Source organism: Primulina tabacum, chromosome 5 (assembly GCF_025594145.1).
Source record: "Primulina tabacum isolate GXHZ01 chromosome 5, ASM2559414v2, whole genome shotgun sequence".
In the NCBI taxonomy this organism is placed as follows: Eukaryota; Viridiplantae; Streptophyta; class Magnoliopsida; order Lamiales; family Gesneriaceae; genus Primulina; species Primulina tabacum.
The window spans coordinates 7,053,457-7,070,590 of record NC_134554.1 but is presented as its reverse complement, the minus strand read 5'-3'; the positions used below and the strand labels follow the sequence as shown (position 1 = coordinate 7,070,590).

The following is a 17,134-nucleotide window of genomic DNA, read 5'->3' as shown; positions in this document are numbered from 1 at the left end:
AGGGACGGACCTATTCCGTGTGCTTGGAGCGTGAAAGAATCGCAAATCTTTGCAATGCTCAAAGAACAGAGAATACATTATGCATGAAACTGCGCGAATAATAAAGAGAGAAAAAATTCAATGATTTTCTTGCTGTTAGATATAAGAATCAGAATGTTGTCAATAGAAAATATTTACATTAAATTCTTGATTCAGAATATTTCTTATTGTATACCACCTTAACAACCTCCTTCATTATTGAGGCATCAAGAATTAGAGTACTGTCGTCCTACGGTCCTGTAAAACCCTGTAAAGAGAAGAAGCTAAATTGCATCAAACACAACAATTTGGAAAACGGCCCTTTAACAGTTCAAGCTTAACCGACTTATATAATCGAATTCGTACCGAAAAAACATTGCAGTGAGCAGGATCAACAATGTGTGCCACCAAGTTCTCGAAGGGGCCTTGCCCTGTACACACAGCCTGAAAACAGAAGCCAACAAAAGCCATCATAGCCAGTCTCCCATTCTTGATCTCTTTAGTCCTCAACACGATCACTGGCTCAAGCGATCCTCTTCCCCACATAAACGGATCGAACCATAATCCACCAGGGTATCCAACGTCAGGCTTCGGCTTAATTAGTCTTATGTGGCAGTGTCGGTTCGATGCCCACACATCCAGGGTTCAAAATATCAGCCCATCTCCGCCCCTCAACCCACCCCATCAAGGCCAACCGGACAAACAATAAGGTTTTCGGATCCACCAAGTATTCTCGAGAACCAGCATTGTACCATGAGAAGTTCTCTACGAATCCGAGACTTTCAAGCCACTCGGGGATCAGGACTCCAGCAACTGCCAGCATCGGCCACCTATCGTGCATCAGATCGGCTTGTGCAGACCATTTAAGCAGCTCAGGATCAGATCCTATAAGTTAAACTGATCTGTTATCCACTTAGTAATTAATCAATAATTTTGAATATTTGAAAAATATATTCCTGATCAATGTGAATGAATTGCATACCTTATCCAAGAGGATCAAAGCCAAAATCTCCCGGAAGATTGCGAAAACAGATTATTCATCACAATGGTATATATGGTTCGAACAATATATAATATAAATTCATTGTGTTTAAATTGAATAATCCCGATATCCAACCAATGCACAGAAAATAAATTGAAAGTCATACCTTCTATCTACCCACTCAGGGGGTGAACTTCCACGGAACCACAAGGGCCTATCGGGAGGAAGTGGTTCGCAGACGCTGGACACACCTTTCGTAGCGTTCAAAAGGCTTGAACTTCATTTCGGCTGCAACCAAGTTGCCGTGCTTTCTGGGAGAAATCTTCTCTGTAATTCCCTGATATGTATGTTGTGTATGAACTTTATCATGCAATCCAAGAAAATATAGTAAAAACTAAAACGAGTGCACGCACAAACACACATATATATAAGATCTTCTCATGGATATATATATATATATATTTTATCTATTACTTTTATTACTATTATAAATATATGAGTTTGAATTGTGAATTTACATCTATGTCATTATCTTCATTAAATAATATTCATTAATACATGTCACTTTGTTTGTTTTGTTTTCATCTTTTATTTTCATCTATTATTTAATAAAATCTAAACTAAATTGAAGAAAAATAAAAATTTAGCATTTAATGATTTCTAAAATAAATTAAAGAAACTTTTAATGAAATTTAAAATAATAGTAATAATAATTCATCAATTTCAGTACTACTCTCACTTATGCACGCTTAATCCAACAAAACTGAATGATAGTGAAAGATTAATATTTTAGTTCATACGTTTCTTGATCTTCAGGCCAAATGTTATATTTGTTACCAAAGACAAGACTTTTATTTCTTATAATTGTGATACACCGTGCAAAGCCACATAAAAAGCTAATTGTGAACATAATGAGAATTACATTGATGTGGGTGTCAGTGGGCCAAACCTTAAAATTTTATGCATGACAAACTCGAATAATTGTTTGGTGCCATGAGAGAACATTTCAAAAGAATGAAAATGAGCTTAAATTGATTTTACGTGTAATAATTAGTCTTATATACATTAAAGTGATAGAAAATGAGGAATAAGAATGAATTCATATTTTTTTTATGTAAAACAAATTAGTCTTATATCTATAGTTACTTAAAATGATTTATAAGATTTTAAAATTTTTCTTATGTTTTTTAAATATTTTTTTGCTTGAAAAATAAAAGTTTTTAAAAATGTTACAATTATCTTCATGTTTTATGCACTATCAAATTTCCTTCGATGAATACTTTTAAAACTTTTAACTGTTTTTTCAATTATGTAATTTATGTATAGAAATTTATAATTTCAAAATATGTCATGAGAAATTATGGTTGTTGTATGTTCCATATTTGTATGCTTCATACGTGCAACGCACGTACATATCTTCTAGTATATATATATATATATAATTTTAGATGATCCGACGTATTTCTAATATGAAAAGTAATACTTTTAATGAGATGAGTCGGGCTGGAGATCTGTCTCAAAAAATTTAACTTGTGAGGCGTTAGTTTGTGTGTGTGTATATTCATACATAATATCAAGCTCTAGGTCGCGATAACTTGAGCGGACGAGAATAGGAAAAATTATTTAAATTTCAATGAATGTTGCTTCTTTATTTTCACATCCCATTTTTTATTTATCTTTCATGTGGAGCTAAATCGCTAATTGTTCATTAGTTTATCAAGTCCCATGTTATGAATATATTTCCCCTTGTAATTTAAAAAAAATAAATTGGAGGAGGTTCGGCAATAGTACCATGCTTGGATCAGCTCGATCTACACCAGTAACGATCGCTTTATCTTGCCCAGCATGAGTAAAATTTTCCTAGCATGGAAGTGGATTTTCATATAAAAATGGATTATTTCTAAACAATTATCAGCTCACAAATTTTACAAGAAGAAGATTGATTTCGACCAAATATAGTTTTTTAATGGAAAAATTAGCTTTCCCCATATAAATCTTATCCTATTTTAATTTATACAAATCTACAATCCAAAAGAAAATCGAAGTATATGCATGTCAATTTACGTGGATTTATAAACGAACTAGGAAACTCCAAAAATTCATTATAGATTTATAAACGAACTCGGAAACTCCAAAAACTAATTATAATCGATAAGGAAGCTTCTTGAGGTCCATAAGAATTAATAGGACTCACTTTTATGTTTCCTACGAGAATTAGAATGTATCAATTTAAACTCTATATATAACACATGCATAGCTCTCCTTTTCTTACTCATTAGCATCTCTCACGATCACACAAAAGAGGGTTCATCTTCATCACAGAAAAAAGCCATGATCAACAACAACATCGAGGCACTCGGCTGCGGGAAACAGCGCGGAGGGGGAGAGGATTTAAAGTTAACCCTGATGATCTTGTTAATAAAGATTTGCATTTGGTTACTTCGGCATCATCATGTGATTCCAAAAGTCGCGATACGTCCGGTGGGAAGAAACAACCATCCGAATCCCTCAAGATCAAACCCTTCATAATCAAGAAAGTCAAGAAAACGAATATTATCAAATTATTCGGAGTTGACATCCATGTTTCCACGGACTCCGGGTATATGATAGTCCAAAAACCATAGCGTCTGCGTCGTTTTGATTTGACTAGGTCAGACTTTTTCGCTTTTATCAAGTACTCGCGCGATACTAGTCCTTTGTTTTTCGTCTATGCTTTCTTTTAAATTCTTTGTGATATATAGTGTACGTATTTGTGAATATGGTGGGTGGATTGAATTATTATATTTACTCACTATATTAGTTATAAAATGATTGTTGCTTCAATTTTGTCGATCGTTTGCGTATATTTCTTTTTGATTTTATACAATGAAATTCTACGTGAGATGTAAATTCTTGTAAATGGAACGAAATCTCATGTGTTTCTAAAACATTGATAGATCATAGAACCCTTGTATATATATATATCAATATTTTGACATAATTTTTGCACATAAATGTGCGTGTTTTTTTTTTTTTTTTTTCCGATTAAGAACCACGGTGATGGAGTCTTCATTTTTCTTATGATGATATAGTTATTTTTTTCGTTTCTATTCTTTAGATTTCAAATTATTTTGGTCGTTTTTCAAAAAAATTATTGGAAAATAACGAAGATAACAAAAAAGATTAATTTTTCGGGTAAAAAAATCGCTTAAACGTTACCTAAGTTGCTAGACCTACAGGGTGGATGGACCCGCCTATCATTTTTTATAAGCCTATAAATAAAAGTATATATGTTATGCCTCGTTTTTTAAAACAACAAAGTCGTAAAACATCATTAATTGAATAAATTGGTTTCTGTACTAGTTTGGGTGTGAGGGATGAATATATATTATTATCCTCTGAATATTTGAATGAGTTCGGAGAATTTGATGTGTTTTTTAAAATCGGATGTAAACTCTTACAACATAAGAGTTTTTTTAACACGAGGTTAAATTTGCTTGTTTTTATAAAAACATTTGTTTTATATCTTTAGACTTTTCACAAATCGATTATGCAATTAGATTTGGTTTATCCGAAATGGAATAAATTTAGGCATAGTTTGGTATACATGATAAGATAAACATGTGATATATAATATAAGGATACGTTAAGGATAAATAAGATGTAGGATATTATATTTAATGTTTGATATGATTTTAATAAGAGTGATTAAATTTATATATTATATTGTAACGACAAAATTAACCTTATCATAATAAATTTTATAATTTCAAAGTTGTTGCTTGAGTTCATATTTTTTATCTGTTCATGCGCCGATGGTGCTTCCATGATTTATTTATTTTTACCTAATTTTATGTATTATATAATATGATAATTGAGCCCTTAATTTTGTGAGTCAAGTCAAATATCAATTTTTAAGTTTAATCGGGTGATACTAATAATTTTATTGAGATTTATAAAAAATATTTATATAATTATCTCGAATTCATTTATATAATTATCATATTATATAATATATAAAAATAAATAAAAATATTTATTTGATTTTAATTTCTACCTACTAGCATAGATTTATAAAAATCATTTATAAATTGAGAATAATTAAGTCATTTGTAGTGTATTTTATCATTAAATTAAAATTATCACACCTAATAGAAGGGACATTTTATTCTTCTAAAAAATTATTTATCAAGGGCCTGTGATATTATCATGAGTTTTATAAAAAAATACCAAACACAAGATAAAGAAAATTATTTATCAATTTCTCTTTTTATCTATCAAATTATGGCTTAGAAAACAAAGGACCACAATGCTAAAAACCCCGTTGAAAGTGACTAAGAACAATTCTTCTATATTTCATGGGTTCATCACACATTCCTCGTGCCGGAAGCCAAGTTTGATTGTGTATAAAGCGACCAGAAGTTAGTATTAAATGCTAAGGAGAAATAAATGGGATCGTCGAAGATCGTGGATTCCGGTAAGCTGGACGGCGGCAGGTCCAACTTCTCCAAGACTTGCGGCCTCTTGAGCCAATACCTGAAGGAGAAGGGTAGCTTCGGAGATCTTACTCTCGGGTTAGCTCAGAAATTCGAATCCTCTGGTATGATTTTTTTTTCCTTTTGGGTAGCCGGGATCTGTGAGTTTCTGGATTTGGGTTTTAATTCTGTTGGATTATTTCCCCTTTTTCTCGAGAGAGTTGTTGATTTTTGTGAATTTAAGGGGCTTCGGCTGCTGCTGTGACTGGGACGATGAATTTGTTCCCGATGATGGAGAAATCTGGAGAGACCCAGCTTCCTGCCGGTGAAGAAGAAGCCCAGAAGAAGTCTGATCTGAGGTAAATGCTTCTGCTAACCTTCTGCACTTTAAAGTTGCGATTTGATTTTGGGGGTGATTTTTTTGTGTGTTCAGCGGTACAAAATCCGGCGCGGAAACTGCCCAGATGACGATATTCTACGGCGGCCAAGTGCTCGTGTTCGATGATTTCCCGGCGGATAAGGTCGGTGAAATCATGTCGTTGGCTAACAAGTCCAGCGGCACCCAGAACCACCATCACTCCTCCGCCTTCGCTCCGCCCTTCACGACTCAGATCCCTTCGGAGCGTGCTCTCATGCCGCCTCTTGCCTCCGATTTACCGATGGCGAGGCGAAACTCACTGGCCCGGTTCCTGGAGAAGAGGAAAGACAGGTAATTTCCACCATTTATGGACAAGAATCTTGAATTGGACTCTTTCCATTGACTGAAACTGATCCCACCATTCCTGTTTACTGCATCGCAGAATCAAAGAGAAGGCGCCGTACCAAGAAATCAAACCGGAATCGGCTATGAGGTTTCAAGTCTAAAGATCATTATCATTATTATGAAGTATGTGTTAACATTACAATGGATAATCGACTGCAATAGCTTTTAATTAACTTTACTTTGGGTGTTATTTCTTTGCAATTGAAAGAAATTGAAATTTTACTTTGAATGATGTAATATTATATATAAATTCATACATAGAAATCACATGAATTTATTGGACTTGGTATTCATGATATGTACGATGAAGGAGTCATTAATGGCATTTGATAGGAGTTGAAGTTGTGTTCGCGAGAATCTTCTTTATTGTTATTTTTTAAACTAAACTAAATAGACAGTAAATACAATCATGAGACAAAGTGGAGTAGGTCTTTTGTGATATAGTCTCATGAATATTTATCTGTGAGACGAGTCAATTCTACCGATATTCACAATAAAAAAATAATACTCTTAGCATAAAAAGTAATAATTTTTCATGGATGATTCAAATAAAAAATCTGTCTCACAAAATATGATACACGAGACTGTCTTATGTAGGTTTTTTGGTAAACAATAATACACACAATTATTCAAAAATATAAGTTTGTGAAGGGTCTAAACTTTTCCCATCAGCAGGTTCTCCGCAGATTTCTGATCGTCTCTGATGAAATATTTTGAACATATTTAGAACCAAGTAAAATTTTTTCCCAAATAAATTATTGAAATCAATAAATATATCACTCACTAATTTTCTTGGAGAAGTGGGTGTTGGTTATCAACTTTTAAGTTTATTCAACTTATAAATGTATTGAATCACGTTTCAATTCTTTATTTATTATTAATACGATATATTAATAACACAACCCGAAAATGTCCTTTCGATATAAAAAAAGTATGGAGTTCGAATTGTTTTATTCCCATCAAACTACAAAAATATATCACTATCAAAACAGGAAAAAAAATTATTTAGATAAAAAACATATATAAGCAAATAAAAATAAAACAAAACTATATATATATATATATATTTATTATAAAATAACGTAATGCTCCAATGTGACCATATTCATCGCTTGTGGGCTATACAAAAGAGCACACAAAATCGTGGGGAATGGATCCTCTGCCGTGGGCATCTTCACAACGGAGGCTGTGCCGTGGCGTCGTTTACACCCGCCAAACAATTTTCTTTTCTATTTCTGTTTTTTATATATTTTAATTAATTAATATTTTCTTTTTACATTCATTGATCTTTTTGTTTTCCTTTTTGAATTTTTTTGTATACAATCTAATTTTTCTTAAAGTATTTTCTACTCTTTTTTTATCTTGTCAATTTTTTTTGTATCGTTTTTTCTTGTTATAATTTATATTTATGTATTATATACTAATATACCAACTCATTAAATATGTCAATATAGAAAAAAAAATTTTAAAAATAATTGGACATGCAAATGATCAAGAAAATAGAAATTTTTATATTCAAGTCTTCTCCTCCTTTGTTGTAAATTTTTTTAAAAATTTAAATTGAAAAATAAATATGTGAAAAGAATTTAAATTGAAAAAATAATGGGAAAAAAAGAAGAAAATGGACGAATCAAGCATGTGAAAAAAATTAAAATTGAAAAATAAATATGTTTTACTCTCGAAAGAAACGCGATAAACAAAATGTAAAAAAAGAAAGAGAGAAACAAAAAGTCAAAAAATGGCAAAAGAAAGAAATATAATATATTTTAAACAAGACTAAAAATGTTTAAAAATGAAAATTTGATAGTGAGTGAAAGAAAGATGAAAACAAAAAAAAAAAACCAAAAAATAAAATAAAATAAATATAAGCTAAAAAATTTGTGCCACAACATCTCTTAATACTGGGATGATCACCGCAGAGGATCCATTCCCAAAATTGCGAGGAGGAAACAAAAGTCTTTGATTAAGATGGGCTTAGCCAGTTCACAACTAACAGAAATTGAAAAACCAACAATTAAAAGAAAAGTTAAAATTCAAATATGTGCCTAATTAATGTTAGACGTCATATCAACAACAAACTAAATGTCCAAATATAAAACAAAATTATAATTCTATGTGAACTAACTTTTGATTACTTGAAAGATCTAACTCGTACTTATAAATGTAAAGAAAAACCGATTTTTTAAATTTATATATGAAAATTACGTATATTTTACGGCTACGTTTGATTGGAGGATAAAATTATGAAATGATTAAGAGAAAAATGATAAGAATTTAATATAAATGTGCGTGTTCCAACTATTCCTCGTCAATATGATTAGAATTTAATATAAATGTTATAATCAATAATAATGTTTAAAAAAATATTAATTGAAAGACTTTTTAGGCATCATGTGGCGTACGATTCTCAACCATTGATCCATACGTAACTTACCCACGTCAAGATCTCAATTATTGAGGGAAAAATAGGAAATATGGAACTAATCGGTCACTCCAAAAATTTCTCATTCTCATGTGTTTATGGGTGATACAATTCCATGATCATATATGCGTATAAATCGATTTGGATCTTCATTTTTTGTGCTTGAAGTCTAGATTGCTAGGATTCCGGGGGTCAAAATTTTCTCGTCTGAGAGACACGAGCTCGGCCTCGACGCCTCGGAGCCGCACTTCTCTTGGCGTTCGTCGATCGCGATTTGCTGGTAACGACACTCCGCACTACAAAACGCTTTCTCTCCCCTACAAATTTCACGTACCCAAAATATATTATTTTCGCGAATCTAAATGATAAAGCGATAATTTGACTTCAAGTTTTGAAGAAGTACTCGATAAAAACATGTAAGAAAGTACCTATACATGTATACGTCTTCGCCATGAAGTTGCTTCTTGCACATGTCACACGAGCTAAGGAAATCTTCGGCAGGAATTCCGGCGATCGCCCCGAATCTTGCCGGAGAAATATGAAAAACACTAGCCCTTTCGCACTTATTGCTTCTTTGTATTCTAAAAGGGGTCCTATAATCACCTCCTTGACCATGATCAATTCCATACACCTTAGTGTGGGACTCGTTTGGGCCATGAAATGTTACTATTGTGTATTCTTCTGAATGATTCTCTATCTCCATCTCATCAAATTCTCTCCCTATTCTTGATGAGTTCTTGGGTGAAGTGACCGGAATCGGATTCGATCGCCTTGAATTCCGGCCACACAACGCTTTGTTTGACGGAGTTTCGTCATGAGCATTGCCGAGTGCCGCCACGATGCCTAATCCAACCCCACCTAGATGAAAATTCTTTGGACCTCGTGGTGATGTGTTCTTGTGCTCTTGGAGGCTTGTCGAGCTAGTTGCAACATCCACAAGCCCGGATTTACTGCCGGAAACAAAAGATCCGGCTAGGATTCCGATAACCGGATTCGATTTCCTCCCCAACATGGCTATAAAAGTCTCTCTGCTTGGATTGGAAAAGAAGAGAGAATTGAGAGTCTTGAAAAAGGTTCCCTACGGGGCTTCAATTTATGGTTGACGGAGAGGTTGTTAGGCTTAATAGCCCATGGTTTCATATAAAACTTTGAAAATAATGTACAAGTAATATTTAATATATTATATATGTTATAACGTGTGTGATTGAAAAACCAATAATCCTTTTTAAAAAGATATGGGCATAAAATCTTATTATTATATTTATTAAATGTATTAATTTCTCATCAATCATTCAACCACTTTATTCCACTACCATAAAATAGAGATTGTAAAGTTAATTTCTTTTAGAAAACTGTCACATGTCAGTGGACAATATTTTAAGAAACGTCCACTTCAAAGATTGTGACCCGATCCAATAAACGGGCCCATTTCGCCGGGGAATGAGTCCGGGTTCAAGGTTCCGGCCAAGGGCCTCTGCCAGCGATTGGTCTGTCCATGTCATGGGCAATTATTATAAAGTTTTGGAATGTGGGCCCCATATTAACTTGATGTTTCTTGGACTATTATGACTAAGCCCACTTGCGGTAGGGGCCCACATTGTTTTGTGATGCAAAATAATTGGAGTAGATTTTTAATTTATAAATTATTTACGTATCTGTGTAGCGGGTATTTTTAAATCGAATCTTTCTAAAATTTGTGTAAATATAAAAAGCGTTTTTATATAATAAAAAAATGCCTAGTATAATTTTCTCGATTTTTTATATAATAATTATTTTAAATAGAACTGTTCATATAAACATAATATATAGAATTTTAAAACTAATTGTCGACTTAGAGCTCATCTAACACAGATAGATAATATACATCTCTTTTATTACACGTGTGTGTGCGTGTGTATATGACGTCACACCACCATTACAATATCATTTACTAAAATGGAAAAAGTCCAACCTAAATTTGGCGAAAACAAAATTTATTTAAATACTGTCATTTTGTTTAATCATGGGCAAGGGCTTGTACTAATTTCTAAGTGCATCATAGCCTCACCATATCTAAGCAATGGAGTAAGTAAAAATTTAAAAAAAAAAAAAAAAAAAACCATCACCGGAAATTTTGAAACTTGAATCAAATGGTAATATGATAATAAATATAAGTTTTATGTTATTTCATGCATTTTTGGTGTATTTGGAAAATTATACAAATAACATTTATACATTTATTTAAAAATATATTTTTCGCACGAATCCACTCATAGGCATGGATTGTGCGGTTGAATTCTCACCCATGGCGTTGTAAATTGAAAAAAATAGGTGAGATGATCTCAGGATCTTTTGTTCTGAGACAGGTCAACCCGATTTATACTTAAAATAAAAAATTAATATTTTTAGTAAAAGTAATAATAATTTTTTTATGAATTAAATCAGGTTAAAAATTCGTCTCATAAAATTGAACCGTGAGACGTAAATTTTTGTTTTGTGAATTATGATACTAGGAGTGAAATTACTTATGTGTCGTTTGTGTCAACATCCTACTTTTAACAAAATCTATTGCAAACTCATAATTACTTTTCTTTTCCACTCCCTTTTCTCATCAATAAATTTAAATTTTACATTCAAATTTCAAAACATCAAACTCCAAACATTCCTTCAAATTTTTTGAATTTGTAACGACAGTACTTGTAAAACAGTATGCCACGTACAATGTTGATAAAATGACAAACGATTAATCTAACTCTCTCGAATTAGTTGGTTTTTAAATGTGATGTTATGATTACACAATTTCTTTGATATTCCACTATTTTCTCATGCAAAGTTTCTAACAAAAAATCAACATTTTCCTAAGTTTAAATATATATATTTTCGTATAAATCCTTATAAAACTACAATCTCTCCATATGTCCATTAGTTAAATTAAAGTCAAATTTGAGATTTACGCATAAGTGAATAAAATTAATTGTCTCGGTATTAATATCCAAGGAAATTAAATTGTACGTAAATTTTTAGAAATTATCAATTTCATATTTAAATTGATTTTTATTTTATTTTTGTGTTTGAGCTGTTGGTTCATTCTTTGATTGACAGAATACAATCATCAATAGATTATAATTCATCGTTAATAACAAAATTATACCATCAAATTGGATTCTCAGTCACATTTTTTTTAAAATTAAATGATTCTTTACTTATACTAACTAATTTTACGTAGTTACTTTAGATGATAAACTAGCACAATCATAAAATATTTATAGTTATGATCGGATTAATTAAATGTTTTATAACTATCATTAAATTCATTTAATAAAACAATTATAGAGGCAAAATAATTGAGAAGAGAAAATGAGAATTTTAATTAGAAATCAAATAAATAACAAAAGGCCACCGAATATAAAAAACCGAAAACCCTAATAATATCAAAGGAAAACAAACAATTAATTTACTAACTCTCAAACCTAACCAAATTCCCATTTAAATCAAACCCTAATTACAAACAGCCTCCACCACGAGCCTCTTGCTCACTCCAGCATCACAACTTGCTGATCCGAGTCGGTCTTCGCTTGCAGGAACCGAGCAAGATTGTTTCCCCACACATTCCTACAAAATACAATGTATAACAAAATTACTTTTCGACGAAAAATCTATGATTAGTGAAAAAATTATAAAGTTATTATAATTACCTTCTGGACAATGGAAAGCACATCCTTGGAAGTTTCACAAGAACCCTTCTCGAACGAGCCACAAGCCCCTCCAACTTCGCCAAAGCTCGCGAATTTGATCTCTGAGATCGCCCTTCCTTGGCACGACAGCTCCATGTCGTTGCCCTCGTAGGCGTTGCCGCACACGCTTCCCACACGCACTGTCTGGAAGTTGACCAGAGAAGGGTCGCCTCCGAATTCTTCAAAGAGCACGAGCTCGTTGTCTCCCTCGTTTATGAAAGAACGGGGAACGTGGTACCTAAGAAGAGTCTTGACTTGTGAATATTCTGAAAGAAATGTTTCAAATTCAACTTATGTAACACTATCTCTTTACGACACTAACCATCTTTGTGAAGGTTTCCCACAGTTCGTGGCACACTTCCAGCTCCAGTACCCGCCCCGGTAGTCGCAAGGATCATTCGAGCAAGTGTCCTCTGTCATATAACTTGGCCAGTATCGTCCGAGGCTGTTTCCATTAACCCAAGCAAGACCTTTCCCTAGTCCTTGTAAGTCTACTACGATGGCATCTTCACCGATCGGAGGCTTGAAAGTCGTCTAAAATTTTAAAAAATAAATAAATAGTTAGAAACCAACAAATATATATCTATAAACAAAATCACATGATATGTATATATTACCTTGTACCAAGTGAGCATCCTATTGACAGGAAGATCAGTAGATTTCCATTGCGAATCAGATTTGGGATCTGCCTTGAATAATTTGTCATCCAACCCCTTCAATCCAATCTTGTAAGACCATTTGTGGCTTGATAAGTCTTTGATGATGGTCACATCGCCCTTCTTTCTGATGATCTCGATCGGTCCCGGTAGTCCAGCTCGTACCGAATCAAATTCACCTCCGTAGTTCTGTAAAAAAAACCCATCAATAATAGTAGCAGTGGTATCAATAAATCTGTATGTCAACAAATACCTGTAGTCCAACGGTGGCACTCAGAATTGAGATTTGGTTCTTTCCATGCTTGAACTTAACATCCTTCTCGAAAACATAGTTAAAAACTCCATAGGTGGCCCACTGGGAGGCTGAAATTCAAAACAAAAATTGTCCCATGTTTATATTTTACAAAAATAATTTAATTTATTTAAGTAAGAAATTATATATAATTCGAATTTATAGAAGATTAATAATAATTATTTACCAAGATACTCCCCATTGACATAAGCATGCATTATATGTCCAGTGGCATTCACACGAAGAGTCATTGTGTCTCCAACGACGGGATCCTTCTTGTCAAGATTCACACTATTCAAAAAGGAAAATAAAAATAGAAAAAAATTAAATAGAAAAAATGTAATTAATTACAATTAAAACACTTAATTACATACCATATGCTAATATATTTAAAGAAATATAAACCATCGCACAAACACAGATTCTAAACGTGAAACATGTAACAATTGAGGAACAATAATTACCTACTATATACTTGAACATAATTAAAATTAACCAATTTTAGAAATTAAATTAATATATATAATTATATACCTTGTCATGTACCACAAATAGTCGCTAACATCATTAATGGCCTTTTGGTCAACGAGTTGGCCAGAAGAGAGTTGACCCTTGCCAAGAACAACTGGTTCATCAATGATCTCAGGCCTCCATTTCCAGTTCAGTCCAGTTGGCTCTACTTCGGCATCATTCGCCTTCTTCACCATCACTGAAGTTTGCGTATTTACCTAAAAATTTCGAAATGATTAAGATAAGTCAACAACCGCGATAAAATATTTGAATCCATGTCTCGTAATTCAATGTAGTACCTTAGCAGTGTTGTAAGCTTCGGTCTTACAATCGGGGAGGATACTAACAGACCATGCGGGCACGTGGTAGTCGACTCCGTTGTAGTTTATGGTAGCATCACTTGACGAGTTGGCGTTGCCAAGGAAACAACTCGAGATACCATTGTGTTTGAATTCAGTAATCTGCAAAAATTCATAGATAACATCGAAATTAAATTCAAATTTCTGTAAACTTTGTCGTATAATATTTGTATAAGATATGTTAAATAGTTATAAAATTTAAAGACTTACATAATTATAAGATCCCAAGTCGGTATTGTTATAATCTCCATAGGTTAAAACTTTCTCAATTGAATGCAACGCATCGTGGAGCTTCTTCAAGTGTCCGTATTTTGGTTGATTCAAATCACCTGCAGTATTAAAATTTACCATTAAAAAGATATTTATTTTTAAGAATTAAATAAATATAAATATTAAGAAATTAATTTTGTTTACCATATTCGTTAAGGGGTGCATTGTAATCGTATGATGTGGTAATATACGGGCCACCAGCGGTTCTTCCGAAGTTGGTTCCACCATGGTACTGTGATAATTAACAAAAATCAACAAAAAAATATGGAGATAATAATAAATTTTTTTTGCAATAATGTCAAACTCAAAAAAAAAAAAAGATTTATTTGATACGAACCATATAATAATTTTGGAAAGTGCCCATATTTTGGAAAAACCGTGCCACGGAAAATGCGAGATCTTCAGCTGTTCTGAATGGATGTTTGCTACCCCAGTTCTTGAACCTAAATAAATAAATATTTACAATAAATTTATAATAAATATTTTAAAAATACCAATCGTATATGTTAAAAAAATAATAAATAATCGATATTATTGGTATAATTAGACTAACCATCCAGTCCAATTTTCTGTCCACATCTTGGGGCTGTTTGGATTATTGGGAGTGAATTGATCACAGTAGAAGCCATTGCATGTGTTGATCTATCACAATTCACAATCAAGAAATGTAAATAAAAAATATTTTAATAACCAATAAAATTTTATTTTATTTTAATTTAAAAATATGAGAAACGATAGTTTAATTACCACAGAGGGAGGGGCATCATCTTGTTGGCACATGATCCATGGAACCCCAATGTCCAGTGAATTAGCCATGCTTGCGCACCAGTTCATGTACGCTTTTCCCGCGTCGCCGTATGTCGAGATGACATTTCCATACTCATTCTCAATCTGTAAATAATTTCAAATGTGATTTATTTCCATTTATTGAGTACATAAATAATATATATATATATATATATATTATATATATAGATAGATATGTATGTATATTTACATACGAACCTGTGCTAGAATGATGGGACCTCCTTGTGATGCAAAAAGGTTCTCTTTCTTTAACATGTCCACTATCAATGTAGTGAAATTTTGCATCTCATTCTGGAAATGTAAGGAAAAAATATAATTAAATAATTTAAAAGAGATAATAAAGATATATAATGACAATAAATATATTATATTTAATTATTGAAAGGGTTTTAAACTTTTAACTAATTAGTACCATGTAAACAGTATTGGAAGTTCGAAGCTCAACCCCAGGCAGATTATGCAACCACACGGGGAATCCTCTGAATATAAGAGAAAATGTAAGCATATAATTTATATGTAATATTTTTAAAAATAATAATAATATGCTATAGAAATATAAGATTTGAAATTTTAGTCACAATAATGTTGATCACTTACCCATAGTTCCATTCTGCACAAACGTAAGGTCCAATACGAAGAACAGCGTAGAGACCTTCGTTCTGGACCGTTTTAATGAACCTCACGAGATCCAAATTGCCCGAAAAATCGTACTGGCGACGAAGAGGCTCATGCGCATTCCAGAAGACATACGTTTCGATGGCATCCAAGCCACCTTCCTTAGATTTCTTGATCAGATCAGGCCACATCTGATCATATGACAAACAAATGAACATGACGTTAGCGAATCTTGTTGTTCTTGTTTATGTATATTTTAATTTTTTTGATATCAAGTACCCATTTTTATTTACCTCGACAGTGCTTCGTGGGTAGTGAATCGAACCCGAAAGGATGATTCTACGTTTACCGTTGATCGTGAGGGCTCTTCCATCGTGCGAAACGATGTCCGCGTAGGAAGAGATGAAGCAAAGTAGAGAAAAAACGAGGAAGAGGAAATGGCGTTTCGAAGAAATCATGGTGGATTTGTGTGTGTGAAAAATGAGAAATGTGAGTGATGAATGGCATGAATTTATAGGATCATTTAGTTTTCGGAATCAATTTGAAATTTTTGGAGATTTGTGTGACAGATTTGTTTACTGATTGGATATGATAAACCTTTACCAGATTTTCTACTTGATATATTTAACTTTTTATCCGGGATATTATTTTCACTTGGAGATTCTTTATCTTGATATATATATATATATATATATATAAAATGATTCACTTTACAAGTTTGAAAATTGGGAATAAATTTTGACAAGCGTAGCTTGAGACAAATATGGTTGTAGGATATATGTTACTAGGTAAATTAAGTGAAAATTTACATTTTACAATTTTATTTTTTTTTTGAGAAACTTCCAAAAGTTATAAAATGGATAATGATAGATGCAAATCAGGTTTTCAGTTATAAAAATGCAAATATAATCTACTGGATTTGGATGATCAGATTTAAATGATTTCCTATTTAGTGATGAGATGACAATTTTCTTTTACTCGCTTTACGGGATAAATATCAGAACTATAAATATTTATAATTTTGGCAAAATATATAGACAAATACTATTATTAGTGATGCATGCAATAGGTATCTTGTGATATAGTTTCACAAGTCTATATCTATAAGATTGGTCGACCTGATCCATAACTATCATGAATAATAATACCTAGGTCGGATCAATGATCCATCTAACAAAATTGGTGTGAGACCATTTCACATTGATTTTTGTAAGTACAATATAGTAGCTTATAAACAGTTTGCAAACTGCAAATAATGTATTTTGACATCATA

At 32.4% G+C, this 17,134-nt stretch overlaps 3 protein-coding genes and 1 pseudogene across 3 annotated transcripts; 1 reads left to right on the top strand and 3 right to left on the bottom strand.

Moving 5' to 3' along the window:
* Positions 1-268: 268 nt before the first annotated feature.
* On the bottom strand, positions 269-1,283 carry LOC142547833 (photosystem I chlorophyll a/b-binding protein 6, chloroplastic-like; annotated as a pseudogene).
* A 4,070-nt stretch (positions 1,284-5,353) lies between these two features.
* LOC142546029 (protein TIFY 10B-like) lies at positions 5,354-6,566 on the top strand. The gene is made up of 4 exons (XM_075653501.1): positions 5,354-5,579; positions 5,699-5,813; positions 5,888-6,163; positions 6,255-6,566. The coding sequence occupies exons 1-4, from the start codon at positions 5,429-5,431 to the stop codon at positions 6,316-6,318; spliced, it is 606 nt and encodes a 201-aa protein (XP_075509616.1). The 5' UTR covers positions 5,354-5,428; the 3' UTR covers positions 6,319-6,566.
* A 2,128-nt stretch (positions 6,567-8,694) lies between these two features.
* LOC142546028 (FCS-Like Zinc finger 13-like) lies at positions 8,695-9,786 on the bottom strand. Its single transcript, XM_075653500.1, has 2 exons — positions 9,068-9,786; positions 8,695-8,956 (listed from the first exon to the last, which is right to left on the bottom strand). The coding sequence occupies exons 1-2, from the start codon at positions 9,649-9,651 to the stop codon at positions 8,809-8,811; spliced, it is 732 nt and encodes a 243-aa protein (XP_075509615.1). The 5' UTR covers positions 9,652-9,786; the 3' UTR covers positions 8,695-8,808.
* A 2,182-nt stretch (positions 9,787-11,968) lies between these two features.
* Positions 11,969-16,326, bottom strand: LOC142546027 (beta-galactosidase 15-like). Its single transcript, XM_075653499.1, has 17 exons — positions 16,155-16,326; positions 15,844-16,052; positions 15,659-15,725; positions 15,445-15,537; positions 15,187-15,330; positions 14,993-15,081; positions 14,777-14,882; positions 14,584-14,671; positions 14,380-14,498; positions 14,110-14,271; positions 13,835-14,028; positions 13,488-13,591; positions 13,262-13,371; positions 12,970-13,197; positions 12,675-12,886; positions 12,314-12,590; positions 11,969-12,230 (listed from the first exon to the last, which is right to left on the bottom strand). The coding sequence occupies exons 1-17, from the start codon at positions 16,317-16,319 to the stop codon at positions 12,117-12,119; spliced, it is 2,481 nt and encodes an 826-aa protein (XP_075509614.1). The 5' UTR covers positions 16,320-16,326; the 3' UTR covers positions 11,969-12,116.
* Between the last annotated feature and the right edge of the window lie 808 nt (positions 16,327-17,134).